The sequence below is a fragment of the Pezoporus wallicus genome, unplaced genomic scaffold, assembly GCF_028554395.1.
Source record: "Pezoporus wallicus isolate ANWC-B61680 ecotype Strahan unplaced genomic scaffold, APGP_CSIRO_Pwel_v1 scaffold_6362, whole genome shotgun sequence".
Taxonomy (NCBI): Eukaryota; Metazoa; Chordata; class Aves; order Psittaciformes; family Psittacidae; genus Pezoporus; species Pezoporus wallicus.
Window position 1 is genome coordinate 962,143 of NW_026637663.1, and position 24,109 is coordinate 986,251.

Below are 24,109 nucleotides of genomic sequence, written 5' to 3' on the forward strand. Positions count from 1 at the left end.
AAGTCCATCATGCCTTCTCAAACATCATTAAGGTTTGGATGCTACCCTGTCCAGATGACACCTGACTGAACGGCTTTAAACTGAAAGAGGGCAGGTTTAGATTAGGTATTAGGAAGAAATTCTCCACTGGGATGGTGGTGGACATTGCAACAGGTTGCCCAGAGAAGTTATGGATGCCCCATTCCTGGAAGTGTCTAAGGCCAGACTGGATGGGGCTTTGAGCAACCTGGTCATGGGAACATGTCCCTGCCCATGGTTGGGGGGTTGGAACTGGATGAGCTTTAAGGTCCAACCCAAACCATTGTATGGTTCTAAAAGGACTTTAGAGCAGAAGAGCACAAACAATGGACAGCACAGAAACAAGGCTATAACCTATGAGACTGAACACTGTCAAGATGCCATAGGGTGAAAGTCTACCCAATTAAATCATTCAAGCAAGAGATGAGTATATATGTACTCAAGATTTAACTTAACTTATTAGAAGGTTTTGTTATCTGCTGGGAAAACAAAGCACAGGCAATTATCCACCAAACTTCCTAAAGACTCTGGACTTCAGGAACTAAAAGGATTACATGTTCTGCTGTAATGGTGTGGGTGTGCACAGGAAAGAAGTAAAGTAGAGATGAACTTTTAACTACTTGATATCTAATACATTTGGGACACCAGCTGAATCCCTTTAAGAATGGAGAAAGTCAAAGATACTGGCCTGCAGTATGAGATAGCTTACATTGACCACTAGTTTGTAATCAAGAGCAAACAATTACTTCCTGTGGGAAACACATCCACAAGCATCCAGCACTTTGCAGAACGTTGAGCCTGAGGCAGAACTGCCACACACAAAATCCAGGCCACCAGCCAAGACTCAAACACCTCAAGCAGCTAGAACAAGTGTCCTCTGATCAACACCACAAACTCAAAGAAACAACTCAATAAGCATGAGCAGAAGAGTGTGGGTGTATGCGAGAAATAAATTTAAGATTTTATGTCACTCAGCACTGTGCTTTTGCTCTTGTGCCTACCTCGTCACTCAGTTTCCCCTGCAATACAGAACACAGAATCAAGCAGCTTGACTTTCATCAGCAGATCCTGATGTCAGGGAGAAGGTCACAACAGCTGGCTGTCCTACAATCAAGAGTAGAAACCTCTCCAAGATTTGTATTCTACTAAGCTATACACTTTGTAACTTTCCCCAGAGTAAAGAAACCAAAGCTGTCTGTAGCTGAAAATGGAACAGAGCCTCTGTTATCAACAGCTCAAGATGATCCTTTCTGTGGAGAGCACAACATACTTTATTAATTCAGGATAAGACCTGAGCAATATCAGTCTGCCTCAGAAACACTTCCTTTTAAGTCACCTCACTAAATCAGAATTAGAAATATTTATAAGTAACTCTTGAAATAAACCTAAGAGGTTTGTTTTTTTTTTTTAAGGAATACCTGGAATACATCACAAGTTAAACAACTGAATAACCCCATGCTGTAACTTTGGTGACTCATAAGGTTTAAGTTTTACACTAAAAGCAGTCTGCTTCTAATGTTTTTATAGACTTCTCTCCCTCTCAAAGCTACAAGATCTAGAACCAAATGCTGGTTATGGGCACAGAATGGCAAAGTCCTGCCTCTGGCACACTAGTTACAACTCAGCAATGCTCTCCTCTGATTTTAACCCATCACACCTAGGACTGCAGACAAGAAAATTAACATAGTAGTAATTCAAATCTACATGCCACCTGTATTTCAGGTATTTGTATTTTCACAATTACTTTGGGGACTCAGAAAATTAAATATAGTGTTGATATATTGTCTTTATCTCTGATTGAAAATATTCTAAGTCAGTGAATTCTCAGAATATTTGTATCCACAGATTCTGGTTCTTCAGAAAAAACTTCCGTTCTATTGTAACTGTATCAATACTGGAAACAAAATTTAGCATCTGTGTGTTAGAATTCTCTCCGTTCCTCCACTAGTGGTTACAGAATTCCCATAAAGAAGAATGAGTGCAATTGAGAAAATTCCCATTCATATTAATCTGCTCTAATCAATACAGGGTTTGAATTTATAATACCCAAATTGCAGACTATTCAAATACAGAGAACATGTTCTGTAAAGAGGTTAGCTGATAAAGGACCCAAAGCCAATCAAGACTGTAACATTAATTTCTTCACATATTAATGAAATCTAAAACAGGATAGCTCATTCCTTGATTTTAAAATATTTTATCTGTAATACCCTTAAAAAAAAAAAAAATGCTTCAAAATTTTTCAGATCACTTACTTGCAATAGGAAGGAAGTGAAAGCTTGACAATACGCACCTATACTTGAAGATGCAAAGAAAACACTAATATCCCAGATCTCATCTGCTGGCAGGCAATGAAAGAGGCATTAGCATTCCTTTACTTCTATGCTCTCACAAGAAAAATGCAGAAGAAAATGAGGATTGACTTTACTCCCGCTTTTAGGATTTACTTCTCGGTGGAATACCTCTTGACTGGCTCTCAGTCTTTCCAGTCTGCATGTTGTTCCAATTAAAAACATTTTTGCAGCTCTAAAGAGTAAGTGGCTCCCACTTTAATGAATCCTTACACATAGTTTATTGCTCGTAAAAACCTTGTCAGGTAAAGCATTCTGCAGGTCAACAAGCACTTTTTGGATGCGTTCCTATCTTTAAGCAACAGCATGAAATAAGCACTTCTTGCAAGTTTCACTCCTTCTCAAAGAGCACCTGTCAAATCAGTTTCACTAGGGTGAGAGAAAGGCTGGTTTTACATCAGGAAAATGTTCAAGTCTATCCCTTCTGCCTGCACACCTCCATCCCAAAGAACAAGTAATCATGGAAGATGCCACTTCTGCAGTGTTGATGGATTAGAGGGCTTAGCGTAACAGCTGAAGTTGAGGGTTTTTCACTAGTTCTTCCACAAATCAAGACCTGCACCTAGGTACTAAGAAGCATATTCACCTTCACCAAGTTACGGGAACACCAACATTTCAGCACAAAACCTCCCCCCTTAGGAAATACATTTTCTGTCATTGTTACTGTGTCCTCTCACAATATCTGTTTCTTGCCTAACAATCTTGCAGTACTTCTTTCAACTATTTAGAAAGCAATTCACACTCTGAGATCTTGCAGATGTAGTCACGGATGAGTGCAAATAAACAGTTTTTTATCAAGTCATCATTTCCCAAACTGCAACATCATGTTGCCCAAAATTACAGGTAAGCAAGCTCTAAACAAGTGCATTTTGATCTCTCCTCCAGAACAAATCCTTACTTTTAGGTCTCTCTTTTCTCATCTGTTCTACTGGTATGAGTGTAATTAACAGCACCACCCACACTTCATTCTTCATTTAAATCAACTCTGTCACCTTTTTAAAAGCAAAATTTATGGAGTTCAGGGTAGTTTCAAATACAGCATTAAAAGCAGTGTATGGTTATTACTGTTACTTATACTTTGAATTAAAAGATCATAATAGATATCATTATAGATACCATACAGGCTACTTCAGCATCTTCTTAAAGTTTCGATTTGATAGTGAAGCTCTAATTTTTTTAACTTGTAAAAGACAACCCTCTTAAGACAATTAACCTTATGGACAGAGCTGTAATGTTAGTGAAAGAAACAAAAAAATGTTCTACTTGCAGACTAATGTAAGCAGCAAAGGGAAAGGAAAAGATGATATTTACCTACAGTTTAAAGAGGATTAAGCAATTTTTTTTAGCAAGATGGCCTAAGCCTTCCTCAAAAGAGTCAGAGTTCAGTCAATTTCACAAAAACAGAGAATTTAATTAATTCCCTTCTGCCGAAAAGTAAAGTCTGGGCAATGGCAGTGTGGATTAAAAAAAAAAAAAAAAATATCTATGAGGCATCTTCTTTTAAAAATAAATGTTTAAATATATATGTTGTTACATGGCTTGGATAGTACCACATGGCTACGGCACCATACGGCTATGAACATATGGGTAAGTTCACTTTTAGTGAACAAAAGGAAGCAGGGTTACGGGTGCTTTATTCCATAAATTCATTCTGCTCATCTCAGTCACTTGGAAGCTATTAGTGAGACGGAATTCCTGTACCCTTTAGTGTCCCCCCGAAACCATCTTTTGGCATAAAGAAGCAGTAGCAGGTAACTACAGTATTACAAAGTTTATCTCATGAGCAAGACCAAAAAAACCTCACCACCCAAAAAACCCCACGAAGCAGCACAGAATTTTTCCACCTCGGAGAATGCAGCAGAACAACAAAAGAACACTCAACCCAAGTCTCTAGATTTGCAGTCAGCTGCTGTAAACTGTCAGCACCCTAGTAACCCTCTACAAAATGTTTCTATTAACTTGAGGTAATGAGGACTAAGCAGCCATGCCCTACATCATTAATACAACTTGAACTGACATAAAGAACAACCAGAACAGCCAGGACACCCACTAACAGAAAACAGCTTTTTTTCCTCCCCTCCTGCATACCCGGTTCGCACCAGACTCCTGCATGGTTCCAGCACATGAATCAAAACATTACTTGCATGAGGTGCACTAAATCCGCTTCAGATTATAAAAGGATACAGCCTTAGTGCTCCAGTCTGAGTCCCGATGGCCAGTATTTTCTGAACCGGATCAAATGCCAAGGCAGAAGGTTGATAAGGGAAACCATGGCGTACAGTCTAACCAGTCAGATCATAGCAGTAACGATGGACCAAGCAGCAGACCAAAAATAAACAGAATCAAAATCATATGTTATTCAATGTTAATCACAATTGAAAAAGAAACTACAAAGCATTTTAACAACAGAATAAGATCTGCTGTATTACATGAACCAATTAAAAAAGATTGTTTTAGTCATAATTACCCTTTCATCCTTGATTATCAAGTGACAGTCACACTTAGTGAAACTTAATTTGAATCTTACATTTCTTCTCTACAAAGACTATATCAACTCAGCATTTTATTTTTCCATCTACCTCATTCTCTGAGTAACCTTCTTTCCAGTTCTAACAAAGGTGCTAAACTATCAAAAAACAAGATGCTCCTAGGAAGTTTGGCAACAAAGCCAGAATCCTCATTAGAACTACTACAAAGAAGAGATTCAGAGCAGCCCCGCAGAGAAGGACTTGGGGGTGTTGTTCGATAAGAAACTTAACATGATGCATAAAGGAGCCCAGAAAGCCAACCGTATCCTGGGCTGCATCAAAAGGAGCATGACGAGCAGGTCAAAAGAGGTGATCCTGCCCCTCTACTCTGCTCTCATGAGACCTCACTTGGAGTATTGTGTCCTCAACATAAAAAGGACGTGGAACTGTTGGAACAAGTCCAGAGGAGGGCCACGTGGATGATTAGGGGACTGGAGCACCTCCCATATGAAGACAGGCTGAGAAAGTTAGGGCTGTTCAGCCTGGAGAAGAGAAGGCTGCTTGGAGACAGTATCTGAAGGGAGCCTATAAAGATGCTGGGGAGGGACTATTCATTAGGGACTGTAGTGACAGGACAAAGGGTAACGGGTTAAAACTTAAACAGGGGAAGCCTAAATTAGATATAAGGAGGATGTTTTTTACTGTAAGGGTGGTGAGTCACTGGAATGGGTTGCCCAAGGAAGTTGTGAATGCTCCATCCCTGGCGGTGTTCAAAGCCAGGCTGGACAGAGCCTTGGGTGGCATGGTTTAGTGGGGGCTGGAACTAGACGATCTTAAGGTCCTTTCTAACCCTAACGATTCTACGATTCTAAATTACTAGACCTGCTTGTCTGAGAACCACTTCAATTTCAATCCAACAGGCCCATGACAATGCAACCTCTCTCAGCACATGAAGAAAAAAAAACAAAACCAAAAACCAACAAGTTAAGCTCCATAGAACCAACCTCTTACCCTCTGCTACCTCTCCCTCCCCCAAAGTAGACCCAAAATAGACAAAACTAAAGAACACCCCACCAACAAAGCAAAACAACCTTCAAATATGGGATTCCTGCCTAGTATGAAGTTATTGGCACACCTAGCTTTTGGGTTAGCCAAGACTAATTTGGAAATTGACCAAATGGTAACTCCATTATACCTCTCAGGCTGCAGTTAATCAGAACTGAGAACATAAAAAGTGTCACCTACTTTATTTGTTATACACAAAGTAAGCCACACAGATGCTACCTATGCCATCTCAAACCCTTTAGGTTAAAGCAGAGTTACTTCAGGACCTCACAAATGCATAGCAAACTTCTGATATACTTTTAATTCACTGAAGTTGCAGTCAGACCTTCCATCTCCCGTTTTTTCACAGTGAATAAAATCTAACTGGTAACAGTTCTGCTTTTTTCCATGCTTTTTGTGAACAACTTGCAAAAGTGGCACAAACACCTGCAATACTAGACAAAACAAGGAGGCGAATCCTCAAACAAGCTCATCCATATCGAGCTAGGCACTGTAAAGATAAAAATAGTTACTGATATTCGAACAGTTTTTATTCCTCCTGGTACAGCTGGTAGACTAATTCGCTGCATCAGTTTCTGAACCGTGCGAGCACAAACCGCAGTTACTGTATCACGCACAAACAAATAAAAAAAAAAAAAACAAAAACAGGAACTTTTCTTCTGTCTCTGGAGCAGATCTGCAATAGCAGCATCGGCAACTTGGCAACACACTGCAGCGAAACCACCACAAACGTCTACAGCCTTTTTCAGGCGCAAAAGAACAGGAAAATGTATCTCCAAATAATGCAGAGCGACAGATTCCTGTCCTCTGGGCCCATTAGCAGAGGCTGCTACACAAACGCCACGATAATCAAGCCTGCACTACAGCTAGGTATCACTCCTTCCCCCATCCATCCCACTCTTTCTACGAAGCCTTCGTGAACACTGCCAGTATTACACGCACGAAAGAGCCTGGAAGACGACAAACCTTGAAACTCTCCAGGAAAGATGACTACGGAAATCCAGTAAGACCTGTGCAGCTACACCCACCCCTTCCTTCCCTTCTCCCCCCGCCCTCCCTTCCCAAATAATAAAATCAAACAAGTAAATAGAGCAGGCTCGGCGAGGCCGGTACCGAGAGGCAAAGCCCTCAGAGCCCATCGCGGCGCTGCGCCCCCTTCCCCAGCCGCCAGCCGGCTAGGGGCTGCAGCACTCATTCACCTTGCAGAGCTGGAAGTGCTCGGACTGGAGCGTCTCCTGGATTTCGGTCTCCCGGTTCCCCGCCTGCTGCTGCTGCGCGGCGGACGACGCCGAGGCGGCGGCGGAGACCGCCGTCAGGCCGTCCAGCACCTTCCTGATGTTGAATTTCCTCATGGTCTTCGGCGGCGAGGGCGCTCCGCGCTCCCCCGGCCTCGCTGGTTCGCTGTCACCGCCGCCCGCCCCGCAGGCGGCAGACGAGTCCCCGCCGGGGAGGGCGGTGCAGGGGCGGCCCGCGGCCAGGGAGCCGCGCTCTGCGCCGTGGGGCAGCTCTCCTCGTCCGCGGGGACGCCGGCGAGGCGTCAGTCCGGCAGCGCAGGGGCGCTCCTCATCGGTGGCCGCGGGCTCGGAGACGGAGACTGGAGCCAAGCAAACAGCAGCCGGTCAGCCCACCGGCGGCGCCTCCGCCGGTCCCACACTCGCCGCCCGCGCCTTACCCGCCGGGGCGCACGGCTCGCCCCGGGCCCAGCCGGCTCCGCCCCGGCCGCCCCTCCCGCTGCCGGGGCTGCGCGGGCTGCCTTGCTTCGCCTCCCTTCTCCGCGGAGCTTCCGCGTCCCCCCCGCGCAGCTCGCCTCACATCGTGGCGGCCGCGGCCGCCGCTGTCATCCGCCTCTGCGTGCGTGTGCGTGTGCGCGCTTGTGCCGGTCCCCTCCCGCCGCCGCAGTCTCTCCCCCCCTCACAGGCGCCCGCCCCGCGGCTCGGCTCAGGCACCCTCCGCCTCCTCAGAGCTGCGTGCGCTGCCAGCCAGTCACCAGCAGGGCTTCTCCCGGTTGCTGCCAGCGGCGGCTGCTGCCACCGCCCGCTCCCACTACCATCATCCTCCTCCTGCTGCTGCTGCTGCTGCCACGGGGGGCGCCTCCGCCACCTCACAACGCCTCACAACCCCTTGCCTGACAACGCGGAAGCGCAGCGCCCCGGGGAGAAGCGACGATAGCGATTACCACGGCGCCCTGCCTCGCAGCAGCTGCGCGAACGCGCATGCGCGCTAAGAACGCCGGCACCCGGATGTGGTACTGTCCGTTCCCCCCCTCACTGCTGCGCTCCGCGCTGCTCCAGGGCCGTAATAGCGTGAGGGGTAGGAGTGGGGCATGAGCTGGGTGTTGGCCTCCGGCCGGGCGGAGCCAGGAGCAGGTAACAGGTGGACGCGCTGTCCCTGCTGCTGGCACGGTGCTGGAGGCGTACGGCGGCTCCCGCGTGAGCCGGGCTGCCGTGGAGGGAGCCGCGGAAAATCCGCTGTGGAGCGGAATGGGGGGAAGATGATCCCCATCCCGCGGCGTTACGGACATCGTAGAGGGTGCGAGCCGGAGCTGGGACAGCGCCTGCGGTTTACCCATGGCGCGGCGTCGCCGTGTGGCGGTGGGGCTGGTGCTGCCGGGGGAGCGGAGAGCGGCGGCGGGGTCGGGGGCGATGCAGCGGGGCCGTTTCCAATGGCAGTAACAGTTACCGGAGGAGCGAGGCCCCCCATACCCCCTTCGCCGTGGTGGTGGAGCTGCTCGGGTGGCTACTCACAGCCAGAAGCGGCCGGAGGCGGACGAGTCACTGCCATCTGCGAAGTCACGATCAGTCCCCGCCGTGCGAGGCGAGCCTATGGGGTCACCACTGTCCTTCCATCCAGTCTTACTAATTCAGCAGGTGGCACAGAGTTAGCATGTCTTTCTGCTAACCACTGTCGTATAGCATTCCTTGCTCTGCTTTGATTTGTGTTTTAGTACTAGATTGTGGGTTTGGATTATCTAGTCAGTGTTCAGGTAACATACTACTATTTTCTCAGTGTTTGTTGTATTATTAGTATTTGCAACCCTTTCCTGAACTTTCTTTTCAACCAAAAAGAACTGGAAGATCAGTCATCGCTTCTGGAGGGAAAACTTGTAGAGATGTGATTCAAGACCTTGCCTCACATCTTCCAGCTACAGTGTTAATGCCGTAGCAGTAAAAGGCTCCACCAACATTAAAATTCTGCTTTTAAGTTGTGTTTCCAGCCTGGTAGCCAGGCGTGCTTTATTAGCACCATAAATGCAAAAGTGCACAGAGGGATCATCATCATCAAAATGCAGCCAAGTAGTTACAATACAAGCGATCATCATAACCTCAAAAGCAAAAGTTCCACAAACTCTTCTTAGAACTGTAACTCCATGTCAATTTACAGCCATGTTGCAAGCTGGTGTGTGATGTATAAGTATTTGAAAGAAACGAAGACGTTTTAGGTGTTCTTACAGAGTGACTGAGTCATGAACTTACGTGGCTGTTCCCCTGTGCTACCAGGACTATTGGACGTTCTCATCATCTTGGTAAAACGTGAAAGAATGCTTCCAGAGATGGCAGAAGTCCTAGAAATAAAAGACTTAAATAAGGTTCAGCGTTTCTGATATGAAAATCAACTTAAGAGAGAAATGTGTTAATTTTCCATATGTCTTTAACTGTCCATCATATATATACAAACATGCCTAATTATAGCTTTCATAGCAAAACTAACCTTGTTATTTATAGTAATATTAATCAAAAAACAAAACAAAACCACCTCAAAACTGAATGAAGAATTAAAGGGCTTTAAAAGCACCTTTTTTTGCATAGTACAGCCACTATGCACTTGGTCCTTGAATCCTTACTTTCACTGGACTGTATGATTTTAGAGGAGAGGTTGGATTTTTTTTTTCTGTTTACATTAGCACCTAATACAAGGAGAACCTCGTTCATTATTGCAAAATTGTACCAATATTTGGAAACTTTTAGGCAAAGCATACCCATATGATTTAGACAACAGTTCACTTTCCTCACACTTTCTGGTTGATGCCATTCAACAAATCAGTGCTTTCTGGGACTTCAGCTCTTTCTGTAAAACATTAGTGGCAGCCTTCCCTCTTACTGGGATGTCAGTGGGAATAGTAGTAGGCATTTTAATTTTACAGTGCTAGAGTTCAGGAGACATCCCTATTATCTCTGAGGATGTAGCTGCTGTATTTCAGAGCTTCTCTGGGGCTTCCAGCTCTTACCCAATAACCATATCCTGTTTACACAAGACCAATACTGCTAACCTCCTAACCTCATATTGCCCACTCAGACCTTCCGGCTTCTAATGTCTGAAGTCTCTTGCCAGTGTTTCATACCTCAGTCCAAAGCTCAAGTGTCTTGCACAGCTGCGGAAGAAGCAATCAGACCACTATCTTTTATTCCACAATGACAGAGTCCAGCTGTGATGGAGCCAACGTTAGATGTTCATGAGTCTCTTAGCCCCCAGAAGTACACCTTCACAAATCCCTGCCACCAAATTAATCCACTTAGCTTTGGTCTTCTTTGTCCTCCTTTTCTTACTGATCCTGTTATTTATGGCTCCTAGAAAAGGAGAAAGAGGATCACTTTTTCCTTGATCAGTATTGATCAGTATTCCAGAGGTACCACACAGGCAACCACTATTCCTAACAGGGATTTGAGGCAATGGGGCGTGCAGCTTTGGCCTACATACCAGTGCGATCCCACAGACCGTTAGTTGGTGCAGTTGTTGGATATTTTGCCTCAAGATAGTAACTTTACAGATAACTGCAGAGTGCAGCCATCACTGTGCTTATGGTTTCGGTTTTTTAATTATTATTATTTCTTCTTTTTTGTGGCGTAGTATACCACCAGACTTAGCATGAAGAGGAAGAAGAATGATGGTGGTCCCACACAAGCCAGAATGAGTAAAAGCCCACCCAATTATAATGTATGCTAATATTTTGTGGAGTAATCCCAGAACAAGGGGTAGGTAGTGAAGTGACAGGTCCACTCACAGTCATTCTCAATAGCTTTTACATAAGCCCCAGAAGTGTTACCCATTGCATCCAGAGAAGGCAGTGTACTCCAGGTGATCTGCACGACATAATTATTGCACTACTCAGCATGAATGAGAAAACAGCCATCAGAAATGACCTTCAGATCTCTGCTTGGCCTCTAACTGCGCTAAAGCTTTTGACAGTCAGTCAGTCCAGGCTTTGAAGGCTAACTGAGATGCTTATCTTTCCTGAGAACTTCTTAATGGTGCTTAGTCACTCACAGTGCAGTCAGGATTGACTGAGCCCTAGCCAAACATTTCCTTGCAATAAATAGAAAGAAGCTGGGAAACATTTCTGAAATAATCCTGTTCAGGTTGTTCTACTCAAATATATTGGACAGGGCAGTGCAACCAAAGATCCAAGTGAGTTTTGGAATCTCTCCTGGCTGCTGAAAAACTGCTCAAGCTTTCTAGACTCTGAGCTGTTGTCAAACATCTATGATTATTTTTCCCCCACAATAATCTGCATTGGTGACAAATCCTGTGGAGCACTTCCAGCTCCAGGTGAACTTTGTGATATTTTTGCAGCTTAATTTGAATAAGCCATAAACAGGAAGGAAATTTAGAGTATGTGTCAATTAGCTGGTGAGCTCCTAGAAAAAAGCTGTGCTAGTACTTGCCCTAACCTCAACTGGAGATGAACAGTCTACTCTGTGTAAATTCACACATCTCAGAAACATCCTGATTGACTATGCCTGTACTGATATGATGAGTTCCTGCATCTAGAAGCCTGTGTGGTCTTTGGCAGGCTCACAGATCATGGGCATTTTTTATTAAAGACCTATGGAACAGCTCGCACCCTGTCTGTGGGTGCCACTAGGCTGTATGGACATGCATGGTAGAGAGTGGGCACATCCTACTCCTTCATACTACACCAAGATTCTGCACATTCAGCTCAGGTCAGTAAGAATAATGACAAGTGCATATGCTAGTTGCTGAAGTATGAATTGGAGGGGCTCTGCAGCACTGATCTGCGCAACTAGTATAGATAATACACAAGTGCCTATGTAGCTGTTGTGTGTTGAGCTGCAGCACAGCAAAAGAGAGGCATGGCTGTTAGGTAGAATTTAAGGAATTCTTACCAGTTAGCCAGTGTGGGTCTCTTACTACTGGCCACTACTAGTGGTATGTGACAAAAGGTGAATAGGTACAGTGCATTAGCAAGGGAGAATACATAAGGCTAAAGGAAAGAATGACAGCAGCACTATGCAATGGAAATGTGAGACTTGTCAAAGAGATTGTACAGCATCCTCCTTAGTAACTCACATCCTCCTTAGTAACTCACTGCTTGCATCTTTGTCCCACCATTGTCATCTTGACCCAAACAAAGGTAGTGTCAGCTATTAAATACACACAAAATTTTACCTTACCTAATGAAAATATCTGTTTCTTTTTATTTGTTGACCTATTCATATAGTCTCATCTTCACTGATGACACACAATCCCTTCAAAAAATGTTGTACCTTAGCATCCGTCTTTTTTCATGAGACAGAATTCCTTTAAATAAAAAATAAGTAACACCAAATAAATATTTAAGAAGAATGTTAACACCACATCCTTTGCTTTTAAACTTACTTTCATTATTTGCAGCTGTGTCTTTAGTACCTAAGGCTATATCATTTTAGCAGCATAGTCTGACTGATTTGGTTCCAGCCAATCCTTTCTTTTTATCACTGTCTGAAGGAGTAATTTATTTTTCTACTTATCCAAATCTTTGGCCAGTGCAGGCACTTAATTAATTTTGGTTTTATGCTGTACTAAGAATGCACAGTTCTGTTTTGTTCATGCAGTCTGTCGATTTCTTCTACTTTCTGTATTGCATTTTACTTGAGCTTGGACCAGCTTTGTGTTAATAGAGGTATGTCAACCCTAGCCTCTACCCTAGTCTACCCTATGGTATCGTATTCAACTCTACCCTGCTCTGCTCTCCAGCTTCACCCTTTTAGTTACAATAGCTTCTTCAGTTGTACCCTGAAAATCAATCTCTTGTGCAATCAAAACAGGCAATTTTGGTGGCAGAGTATTTCTTTCTTGTGCATAACTTTCCAGAGTATAGTGCATAACCAGTCCCAGGAACAGGGTTCACAAGTCAGAATGCTCCCTTTCTAAGCGGATACTCTGTAAACTGCAGAGATTGCCTCCTTCTGCCACCTACTTTCCTTGTGTGTGTGTGTGAAAAATAAATCAATAAATAGAGGGTAGATTCTCTTTCCATGACATTTTCCTCTTGATAATGTCTGCTCATTAGGTGGAAGGTGGGATGTCTCAAAATTCCCATTTTCTTGTCATGAATAAACATCACCATGACCAGACAGCCACAGAAAGAGCTGTTTTGAATTACAGTGTTGTGCATAGGATCCTAAAATACACATCTGTTATACACTGTATCTGATCCCTTGTCAATTTCTTCCATTTCTAGCTATATTTTTATAGAAACTTTTTTTTTTTCGTGTGTATGAATTAATCTCATAATGTTTGTCCCTCACTTGGACTGAACTTATTGGCGGTTTTCAGTCTATAGATTTATAAGAAAAGCATTACTTATGCTAGTGGATTGTAACGATTTACAGGAGGAGAGTGTAATATTTATATTCAATGTTTAAGTTTGCTTAATGTGTTGTGGTTGTACTTTAGATGCCAAAGCAAAATTACAAATAATGATACTAAGGAATTTCTAATTTTAACTCCATCTATGCCTTCACTTCAACATGTAATTAACCTTATGTTTCCTTCAACGCAATCTGTGTACCTTCTTAACAGTATGTATAATCTTAAACTACATCAGGAGATGACATGCTTTACTTAACTGATAGTATGACATACTTACAATCAGTAAGTATGACAAAAACTTGCATCATTATTTGCCTTATTTTGTATTGCTTCTGCAGTTTGATCTGTTCTGATGGATACTTGTGACATCTTAATGCAAAATCATAAACACAGAATAACTGAGGTGAGAAGGGATGTCTGGTGGACATCTGGTCCAATGGTCTACTCAGTTATCAACTGAATCAAAGTCAGATTACGTTGCTCAGGGTCATGTCTAATATTTGCATATCTCTAAAGATGGAGATTCTGTAACCATTACTACAAAATAAAATTACAATTTCACATCCCATGTGCTGCATTTCTGTTTTCTGATTTTACATTAATAGAAGGCCTAAGGCAGGATTAAAATTTAATACATGGAATGCTAGTACAGGTTTTAAAGAAGGTAAGGCTTTTATCTATCTAGAAAAATATGGGCTGATACTTTACTGAATAATGAATATTGTTTCATATGTATGAAACATTTTATGGTATTCAGTCAAGTATAATACAAGTGCTTCTTATTACAGTTCCACTCTAAGTAGTCTAAGACCTGTGCAACAAAGTAAATATGAAATATAATCTGTCTCCATTAAAAGGCAGCAAAATATTACAAGTGAAATCACCACAAGCTTTATAAAATAGCCAAGTTAAGATGAAGTATGAGTATCTGCCAAGTGAAGAATTACTTTCTTGGGCTAAATGAATTAAAGCTAAAATATGATAGACAAAACTAATTTATCCATTCTTAAAACATAATTATAGTTCTACAATTAAAAAAAAGGTCTTTCAAATATAGTGATCCGTTTATATACAGTATTTTGTATGAAGTGGAGCATTTCAGACAGGATCTTTTCATCAGTGAGTCATTTTAAGTCATTTTAAGACTGCCCACTACAAGAAAAAAAAAAAAAGCTCACAGTCATTGTAATTACAGTGCATTAGTTGGAAGGGGATTCCTGTTGTACAGTAGTTTAGCAATGTAGGCAAGTACTCATTTAGACTGCAGAAACATCAGGCCTTTGTTTAAAATGACTACTGTTTTGTTTTTTTTTTTCTTACTTTAGGTTAAAAGCAGTGAATTACATAAACTGCAAGACTAAGCACATGTGCAATCAAATGGACAATTCCTTTAATGATGCTGAAGCTAGAAGATCCAAAATGCATCCATGCATCTCTTTATTTTAGGCTTTTTGGTTTGGGGGGTTGCTGTTTTTTTTTCTTTTCTGATTGTTTGGGGTTTGTTGGTTTGGTTTTGGGTTTGTTTTTTTTTGGGGGGGGGAGGGAGGGGGTTTAAAGTATATTTATTTTCATTCATGTTATCGGTTTTCTGTGAATGTAAACCCTTCTTGTAACACCAGTTCAGAAATAGTAAACCAGATACAATTTAAATTTTCTCATTAGCTCATTTGTGTGAGAAAAATTAAAAGATCCTCCATAAAAGTGCGAGTATTTATGGTTTTAACTTCATTCCAAGCATGGTAAGCAGTACCTCATTCTTCATCTTTTCCCCTCTGTTCCAACCAGTGAAATGCAAGGACAGCTGAGACTTCCCAGAGAAAATGGTAGTGCCCTCCCATTTATGAACATTATAATTTGAAATTAACAAGCCAAAGAATTGTTTCCGAGAAAGTAAATGGCTAACAAGGCAAATGGGTAGGAGAAGCCTAACATATGCAAGACAGATTCCAATTTATTAAAGTCAATAAGCCTGAAAATTCTTATTTCTTATTGGAAATTTTACTGGATTCTGTCCCAAGACACTAGTCACTGAGTTTCTTGAGCAGGCTTTAGGTCCAGTTGGTGACTTACTTAATCTAAAACTTTCTGAAACCCTAATTGAGGCAATTGAACTTTGGCATGTAGCAAAATGTAGGTTGAATTAAAGCCTAAAGGAAATTGTAAGCTTTAATTACATCAGCTCAGCAAGCCCTACAGAGCATGGCATTGTCCTGACCGTAATTTAGACGTATTGCTGGGATTAGATTGAGCAACTCGATGTAGTAACATGGTTTTGAGCTTTACTTCAGGCAAGGTGTGTACGGAGTCATTAATATCTGCTCCTTCAAATCTCTGTGAGTCCCCATCCTTTCTGCCATAGCACCTCAGTTAGAGCTGGTCACAGTGCCAATTAGGAATAGCCAATGTTTACTAGTTATACCGATAATATATAGTGCGTTACATTGTAGATGCTCAGGCTGAAAAGACACTTCCTGAGAAACAGTGAGAGAAAGACTCTCGGAGCGGAAGCCCACCTTTTTAGGCAAGACAGATTAATGGGGAAGAAAGATTGTCTTAATTTTAGCAAATGGAAGTAGAGACATACACACAAGTAAAGCTGTGCTGGTTTAGCTGTGCAAGTGTCTGGTACAATTTGTACTGCTTCATACAGCTACGCCTAAATTGCAATCTGCAGTGGAAGCTGTTTAATTTGCATTAGATTTACATTTTCCCCCTTACCCGTAAGGCAAATAGCTGTCCTGTAACAATGTCGAGGCATGTCTGGAGGTATGGTGGAGGCTGCAGGCGCAGCCTGAGGGTACCCACAGCTATGCCCCCTGCCAGGTTGAGGAAATCTGTTTTGCCATCCCCCAGCCAGGCCCACTCTGCCCTTTTCCTCAGCACACAGTGTGCTGCTCCTCCTGGAGACTGAGCTGCCCTTAGTTACATGGTGAAGTTTTTTAAGGCAATAATGACAGCTATACTTCTGAATAGCACTTAAACCTAACCAGTAAATACTAAACTCCAGGCCATGAAGGTTTCATTGTAAAGGCAGTTCGAGACACATAGTGTCAGGGCGCTGTGAGGGCCACTGTCTCCCTGGATCGTTGGTTTCCCATAGGGCAGGGACAGGGACACTGGCAGCCAGGAGCGATCCCCATCTAGAAGGAGGTGACACGCAGATCAGAGGCAGTCAGGAACACCAGGAGAGCGTTAGGGCAGTGTCAGTCCAGCACCAGTTCCAGCAGTCCCCAGTTCCAGCACCAGGAACTTTGCTGGGAATGGGATGAGGCTGGGCTGAGATGTGGGGCTGTGGCAAGGCAGGGCTGTGGGGAGCTGGAGGCTGGTACTGCTGCCGCACCTCTGGGGCAGCGACTGATGGCCCCAAGGTCTGACATGGGGTCCTGGTCTATGGGGAGCCCTGAGGGGTCAGGCAAGGACAGTCAGGCCTGGTAGTGTCCCTAGGACCCTGACATTTTCATGCCAACATTGAAAGTAGCAATTCTGATTGGAAAGGCAATTTTAATTCATGTCCCATGGAAATCTTTTTCTGTATGTCATGACTACTTTTGTCTACAAGTTCAGCAAAAGCAAAAATTTTTAAAGAGAAAAATGTATCTCATAAATAAACTTTATATCAAATGTAAGAGAGTTATTCCCTTACTGTATGTTTAGTGTGGACATGCGTTCATATTCCTGGAATGATTTTAGGGAAAAAATGTATAAAGTTGATTCATTCTCAAATTTAAAACTGGAAAATCTGGTAATAGTTACATAGTTTGAGTGATATTATTAAAGCTGTTCATTTTTTTTTCACTTAATGTGAAAATGAGTTTAAGATTTATATCGTGCAATGTCACTTACTTCATATCACAGAAGTATATTGAAAGATCTTCTGACTCTCAGTCTTCTAATTCCCAAGCAAGAGCATCCATTTTTTTGGTGAGAGCTGATTTAAGAATAAAACCTGAGCGTCTCTGATCTGTGTCATTCACACTGTCTCATTTGTTATATCTTTTCATTTCAATGCATAGTTTTTGCCACTAAAATAAAATTCTCCTCTTTATTTCTAACACTACATAGTGACTTCATAAGTGGCAAATGAAAGGAAACAGTACTTGCAATGAGTCATCACAAATAAGTGCAAACAAGCAGTTTTATTTGCTGCTTATTATTCACTGTAGGCCTAACATGGGTTTGGAGAACTATCTGTGTGTATCTTAAAATTAAAAAATAAATGCTGCATTTTGGACAGTGATTATGAAATACTTCCAAAATCCTTTTTGCTATGCTTGTTCTGGTGTCTCCAGTCTTACCAGAAATAGTGTGTAGTCCCTAGCAGTAGTTTTTAGTGTAGATTGTTTCCTTGAAATTGAGCAAATCCATCAGGGATTACCAATGGCTAGACTATGTGGGTCACTTACATTTCCACCACTTACATGGTCCTCAATTCCGATCCAGGTATTTAGGAATTATCCACATATTAGATGCTATATCCATGTCTACAGACTTTCTCCTGGCTACTCCATTCAGATTTGGAGGAACTCCTAGGCACACTGTATTCTAGGAATCCCCTAGACCCGCATACCAGAAGCCACCACATACTTAGAAGATTTGCGAGGCTGCTTTATGTTTTGTTAGGTGCTTTTGACATTCCTTTGTCTTACTGATCCTGCACTAAACACAGTTTTTTAGATCCAAGACTTTAGGCCATTGAATAGTATTTTCAAGGAATGATTCTCATATAAGCAAAATTTCTTAAAGTATATCTGTAACAGCTAAATTCGTAATGCCTATGACTTTGGAGCTTTCAGATGTGGACAAATATATTGAAAAGGCATCTTCCAAGAAAAGAAACCCAAAAGTATCTGTTATACTATGATAAAATTTCAGAAAAGATTCTGCTTTGTTTTTCATAACCTCTGAAATAAAGATTGTAATCTACCACTGCCTAATACTTATTTTTTGAAGTAATTATGTGCACTGGTAGTGTTTGTGAAACAAGCATATTACTTGGAAAAGTTAGAATACCACACCCTCCCCAGTCAGAAAAACCTGGACATTTCTTCTGTATAATACAATGTATGCAAATGGGTAAAATGCAGTGTGACCTGTGTGACCTGGAGGTCAGTGATTTCCAGTTCCAGTGGATTAACAGAGAAACCCATCCCAAGTCAGAAGATTCTTTGGTGGAGGTCTTTTCCTTCAACTCCTGCTTCCTTGAATGTGGAATTGTGAGTATAAGTGCTTCAAATGGCCTCAGCTGCCACAGTATCACATGACTGAGAACTATGAAAAGGACAGTTAGATGCCCCTGCCTCCATATTTTTATGCAATTTTCTGTTAGTCTTGTTCTAGTCAACACTTAATGTCCCTCAACTGTTCCTTTTATTGCTCTAATGTAAAAGTATATGTGATATGTGGAAATCCAAGGCAAAAGGATTTAAAAATTACTTCCAGTTTTATGTAAATGTTTGAACAAGAGAATATTTCCTGAGATAAGTAATTGTGCAAATTTGCACAAAATCTCAAAACTTTCCAGGAACAGGGTAACAAAAGATACAAAAATATTGGCTTGCTACACCACCAGATGCCGGATAATCTCGGTCTTCCTCACAGAACATTATGTTATTCATACATCAGACACAGTTCACAGTGTGAGCTCATACTACCAGCACTACAAGTAGTGTACTCGAATTCCTCCCCTGCTCCCTCTCCACAGCAATACAAGCTCCAAATTTCCTTAGTCTTCTTTCTCAGTGTCATAAAGATTTCTCTCCTCACGGGTGTGTTCCTCTCTCAATCCTCATCCCATAACATCTAATCCAACATATCTCTGTCTTCTTTAAAAATACCTTTCATGCATTTTTTTTTTCATCAAACACAGCAATATAAGTTGTCATCCTTGCCAATCATTTACCATTTTATCAGTCTCTCTTTTTACCCCTACTTACTCTTGGTCCCTATTATCTGAACTTCAAGCACTTTGTCATCATTTTCAAGTTCTGTAAGATCCCCTTCCTCCTTAGATACCTAAATTAATTTCTAATACTTGTATTCCTAACTCTTATTATTTGCTTATTTTATTATTTTCTCCCATACTGCCCTCTATGCATATACATAAGTTTCTGAAATCAATTTACAAGGCAGAGTAAGTCTCTCAGAAAGTCCTATTCCCTTCATGCAACAGCAGTTAGGCTTAAAAAAAAAGAGTGAAAATGTTTTTTGTGTCTCATCATATATAATTTTCCTCTTTTCTCATAGGGTGTGACCTTCTTTTCCTTCCCACCACGTAGTAAACAGTGTAGAAAAAAAAAATCAGAAATAAAAATAATGGGTCCGCATTGCTATACCTTACATACAGAAGTCTTAAACATCACAGGAGATTTTTTGGAAATAAAAGAAGAGCACTGTTTCTTTTCTGAGGTTTCTGTGCACACAAGAATTATTTTAGGTGTCTGAGGTTGCTCTAAGACTATTTCTGTTGACATCAGGGATGCTGAGAACAGCCTCAAGGTGGAGATGCATTTACCTTTAACTGAGAAAACTCCCAAATAAAGCAAATAAAAGCACAATAAAACCCAGCTTTGCCATTTTGAATATTTTACTGAAATGTAGATTGTCAAACAAGCTATAGATAAATAAAGACTTGGCTTGTCTTATTCAGTCTTTAATGATGTCTGTCTGAACAGCTATTTTATATATATATATATATATATATATATAAATCATCTACTAGACCTGCACATAAGACAAAAAAAAAAAGTAAAAAGAAACAGAAATATGTATTAACTTAAAACCAATAATAATTCTAACAGCATATTTCAAGATTTACTTCATGTATTGATATATTATAAATTTATTAATAATCTGGAAAAGGCAGTTGATGATATCTTGGTGAGAGAACTAGTCCGAAAACTTCACAAAGCTAAGAAGCCTTCTTAGAAAAGAAGACAAGCAAAATAAAATGCTGGTAAATTAATATATACAGTAGGAAATTTCATACTTAAATATGAATATGTATTACCAGCATCATGCCTGTAAAAAGCTCGTGGAGAATCTGTGCTTGGTAATAGCAAAAAAAAAAAAAAAAAAAAAATTGCTAATGTGCAGAATCAATGGAATATATGAATATATTTCTACAAAGATACAAATGGCATATTTAACTGAGAATTAATTTTGCCATTGTGAACATTATTGTAAAATAAAAATAGGTATGGGGAGTCTGACCTGTTTAGGAAAACCACAAGAAGATACTAGAGATTAGGTCTACGTCATTCAGGAAAGAAATGAACTGGAAAGGCATCAGTGAAAATAATAGTGAAAAGAGAAACTTATGAGAAGGGGATGAGTCTAATTTATACTTGGTCATCCCAGAAAAAAATGACAAATATTTAACTAAGACTTAACAAATGAAAAATTGACAACAGGCAATATCTCTTATACTGCACAAAATTAAGTGTTGGACTTTAATGCAAAAAATTAGTCAGCCAAGAGCTTTGAAATATTTTAAAATAAAATATATGGATGATTAATAGGAACATTCACTAATAATTAGCTGGCAAGTTTTAAAAAATGCTGCATACAGACGTTCATGGCTAAATTAATCAGAATTTGGCAGTACTAAGGAAGGTATATCCTCTACAGAGAGATCAGTTGCATTTCTTAATTTCAGAGTTTTTTCTAACTTCTTGTAATGATCAAGATTTGTCAGCTGTCAGATACAGGATTATATGGACCACTGACTTAATTCTATTGGCAAACTGCTCTTCTCCCAGTCAAGGTAGAATTTATTTCTTTTGAGATAGCTTTTTCACTTATGACTGAGTTTATTTCTGCTTACAACATTTATAAGTATCATACTTTCTTTACTCTTTGCAGAGACTGAAGCTTTCTGCAGGATCCTTTCTGTTCCTGAAGTTATTCTCAGAATCCTGAAATTTCCCTTCATATCTTGGAACAAGCATTTCCTACTTTCAAAACATTGTTAATGGGAAGATTCATCACTTTGCAAGTAATATAAATAAGAAAAATTCACTCTGTTGTTTGTATGCATTTGAGAGATCACGTTAAACTTTATATATATCTGGCAAACTCAGTATCTGACATTTTAAAACTTATTAATGTTTGGACAAGAATCCTGGGAAGATGCTTGAAATTGAAGCAGCACATATGCCTGGATGTCTCTAGGAACTTTTCATTGTGTACAGAGAAACTGCTTTTTCTGTGAAACATTTGCAGTGTTTCAGATTAAAGGGAGTTACGGAGGATGTGCACTACTAAATTGAAGAACCTGTCAAAAGAACACTGCACATACATATAGTTTGTTAAAGATACTTGTATTATATACTTAACCATTCACATACATAATTTTAATACTTTGTGTCTGTTTTCTTAGCTGTGTTGAGCTTTGAGAATGAACACTGGACTGGTTATTTCACTTACAAGTTTTCATATTATCACAATGCTTTTTTACCCCAAAACATTGCAATGAAATTCTCCCTTGAATTATTTGTTTCAAAGTATGCAATTACTATCATTATACATATACATTTTTATATATGTATTTGGTTTTAAAATGTAATTTATGAGCACTGGGTTCAGTGAATGTTTTATTGTGCAGATTAAAAATCAAAACAAGAAGGAAAAGAGTGAATCAAATGCTAATCTGAAAAATCAGGGCATCGTGCCATGGAGGGTATGAGATTCAGGCCTTTAAGGGCAGTACATCCCAATGGTAGGACCACTCGTGAGAAATTTCTGACACCAGATATAACTGAATTCAACCCTGATGGGAAGCAGGGGTAACTCCGTAATTGCTTAGACACTAGAGTGGCAGGAATTCTATAAAATCCCTAATTAGAGAGATAGAAAGCTTGGTGTTTGATACACATGTTGACTTAAGCCTGCAGCTGGCTCAGAACAATTTACTGGGAGTTATGCTGGGAAGCCCTCTGTTCTAGGCTGCCCAGGGCTTCAATTATACTCAACAGCAACACCTTAAAAGCAAATCCTCTTTCACCCTGCAAGTAAAACTCAATGCAGAGGTAAAAGGTAATACACGGCCACAGAACAGGACAGAAAAAACTTCTATCTGCTCCCCCAGTGCCTTTCTGTTCCCAAACTTCAGTCCTGGACTGAGTCCTGGACTTGCTGTCAGATCTGGAATAGGAATGAGAAATTCAAAATACGTTGTCTACTGAAAAAGCACTGGAGATATTAAACTCACTATGAAAGTAGGAATCCCCTTGTTTTTTTTTGTATAACTCACCAAACATATGAAAAGAAGGTACAAAACCGAGTAGTCAGTTCTTCTGGGAAAGTTCAAGAAGCAAAGCAGTTCTCCAGCAGTTTGGAATCCCCTGTCAAAGTGCAACCCCTGAAATACAGGCCAGAATTACATTATGGTCAATGATGAGAAGACCTAAAAAATCAGAACAATTACTTCTGATTCTTGCTGTGAAGAGACCTTCCGTCAAGCTTAATGTTCTGTTAATGTGCATAGTCCAAGTAAGATGTAATAAAATGAAATTGTTTTGTGTCTATACTTAGCCACCTAACACCATTTGAGATAGCTCTCTAAAAGGAAGAGGTGCCAGGCAGGACAATAATTTGTGAATCCAAAATCCAATTTGTTGGTATCCAAAGATAGCTGGAAAGAAGATACAACTATTGCATGCTTGAGCATGGTCAGCAGCTTGTCCTTATGAAAGGAGGCATTAACAATTCTCAGCAGTAATATCTCTGATTATTAATGTCTCTGCTAACTTTAGCCAGCCATGAAGAACATAATTATGGTGAGATGGTGCATAATGATGTAGGACTGAAATTTTTAATAGAAATTCTTTGTGTAACAAATGATGTATTAACTTTAAGTTGGATTGCGTCTTTGAAACCTACCTAATGAATGAATCTCAGGAGTCTTATGGGTATGACCAATTTTACTGCCAACTTTCTCATAAAATGAAAAGATGACTTAGTCTTTAGCATTTCCTCAGTTTAGTCTTGCATCTGGTAAGGAAATTAGTTAATTTTGAGGGATGAACAGCCTCCCGTATTTGTGTGTATATGTTTTACTTTCCTAAATATACAAAGAGACCAGTGTAGTAGTTCATTCTCTGCACTCTAAATTGTACTTCACAGTACGTGCAGTTGGGAATACTATCAAAGAGAAACTTGTTTGCCTGAGGAAACATCCTTTCCTTCCATGAAATATTGACTGTGATTACTTCCTAAATTTTGCCATGTTTATAGATAAAAAAGATGTTTGTTTTTTTTTAATTGTCAGCAAAAATACTACTTCTAAGATGTGAAAATCAAGACTGGCTTTTTACAGATTCACATATCATGATAATGGACCACCCCTTTGGCACCCTAAGCATATTAGAAATAGTTATTTTGTTTCTAATTACACTTTTGTAATCACACAGTACATAAGGAAGATGTAATAAATGTTTTAATTATAGACAATATAGAATCGGGTTCACTTCCCATTGTCTTGTTGGATCTGTGACAAACTAAGAAATAAAATGTAAATTGTACAAAAATTGATGTGATGCAGCTGACTAAAAGCAGAGAACACAGTTGAAGGGAAGCCCCATATTAGGTAGCAGAAAAAAGAAGAACTATAGATTAAAT

The 24,109-nt window shown here is 40.7% G+C and overlaps 1 protein-coding gene across 10 annotated transcripts in view; it reads right to left on the minus strand.

Annotated features, from left to right (window-relative positions):
* STXBP5 (syntaxin binding protein 5) overlaps positions 1-8,142 on the minus strand; it is a 112,604-nt gene extending 104,462 nt beyond the window's left edge. For 9 of the 10 annotated variants that reach the window (XM_057406844.1, XM_057406841.1, XM_057406839.1 and 6 more), the window contains exons 1-2: positions 7,102-7,945; positions 4,554-4,651 (exon numbers count right to left, since the gene is read on the minus strand). In XM_057406844.1, coding sequence (XP_057262827.1) covers positions 4,554-4,651; positions 7,102-7,254 — 251 coding nt within the window. In that variant the 5' untranslated portion in view covers positions 7,255-7,945. Of the gene's footprint in view, positions 1-4,553; positions 4,652-7,101; positions 7,946-8,027 lie in introns of those variants that run through there. The other variant, XM_057406842.1, reaches the window with a different exon arrangement.
* Between the last annotated feature and the right edge of the window lie 15,967 nt (positions 8,143-24,109).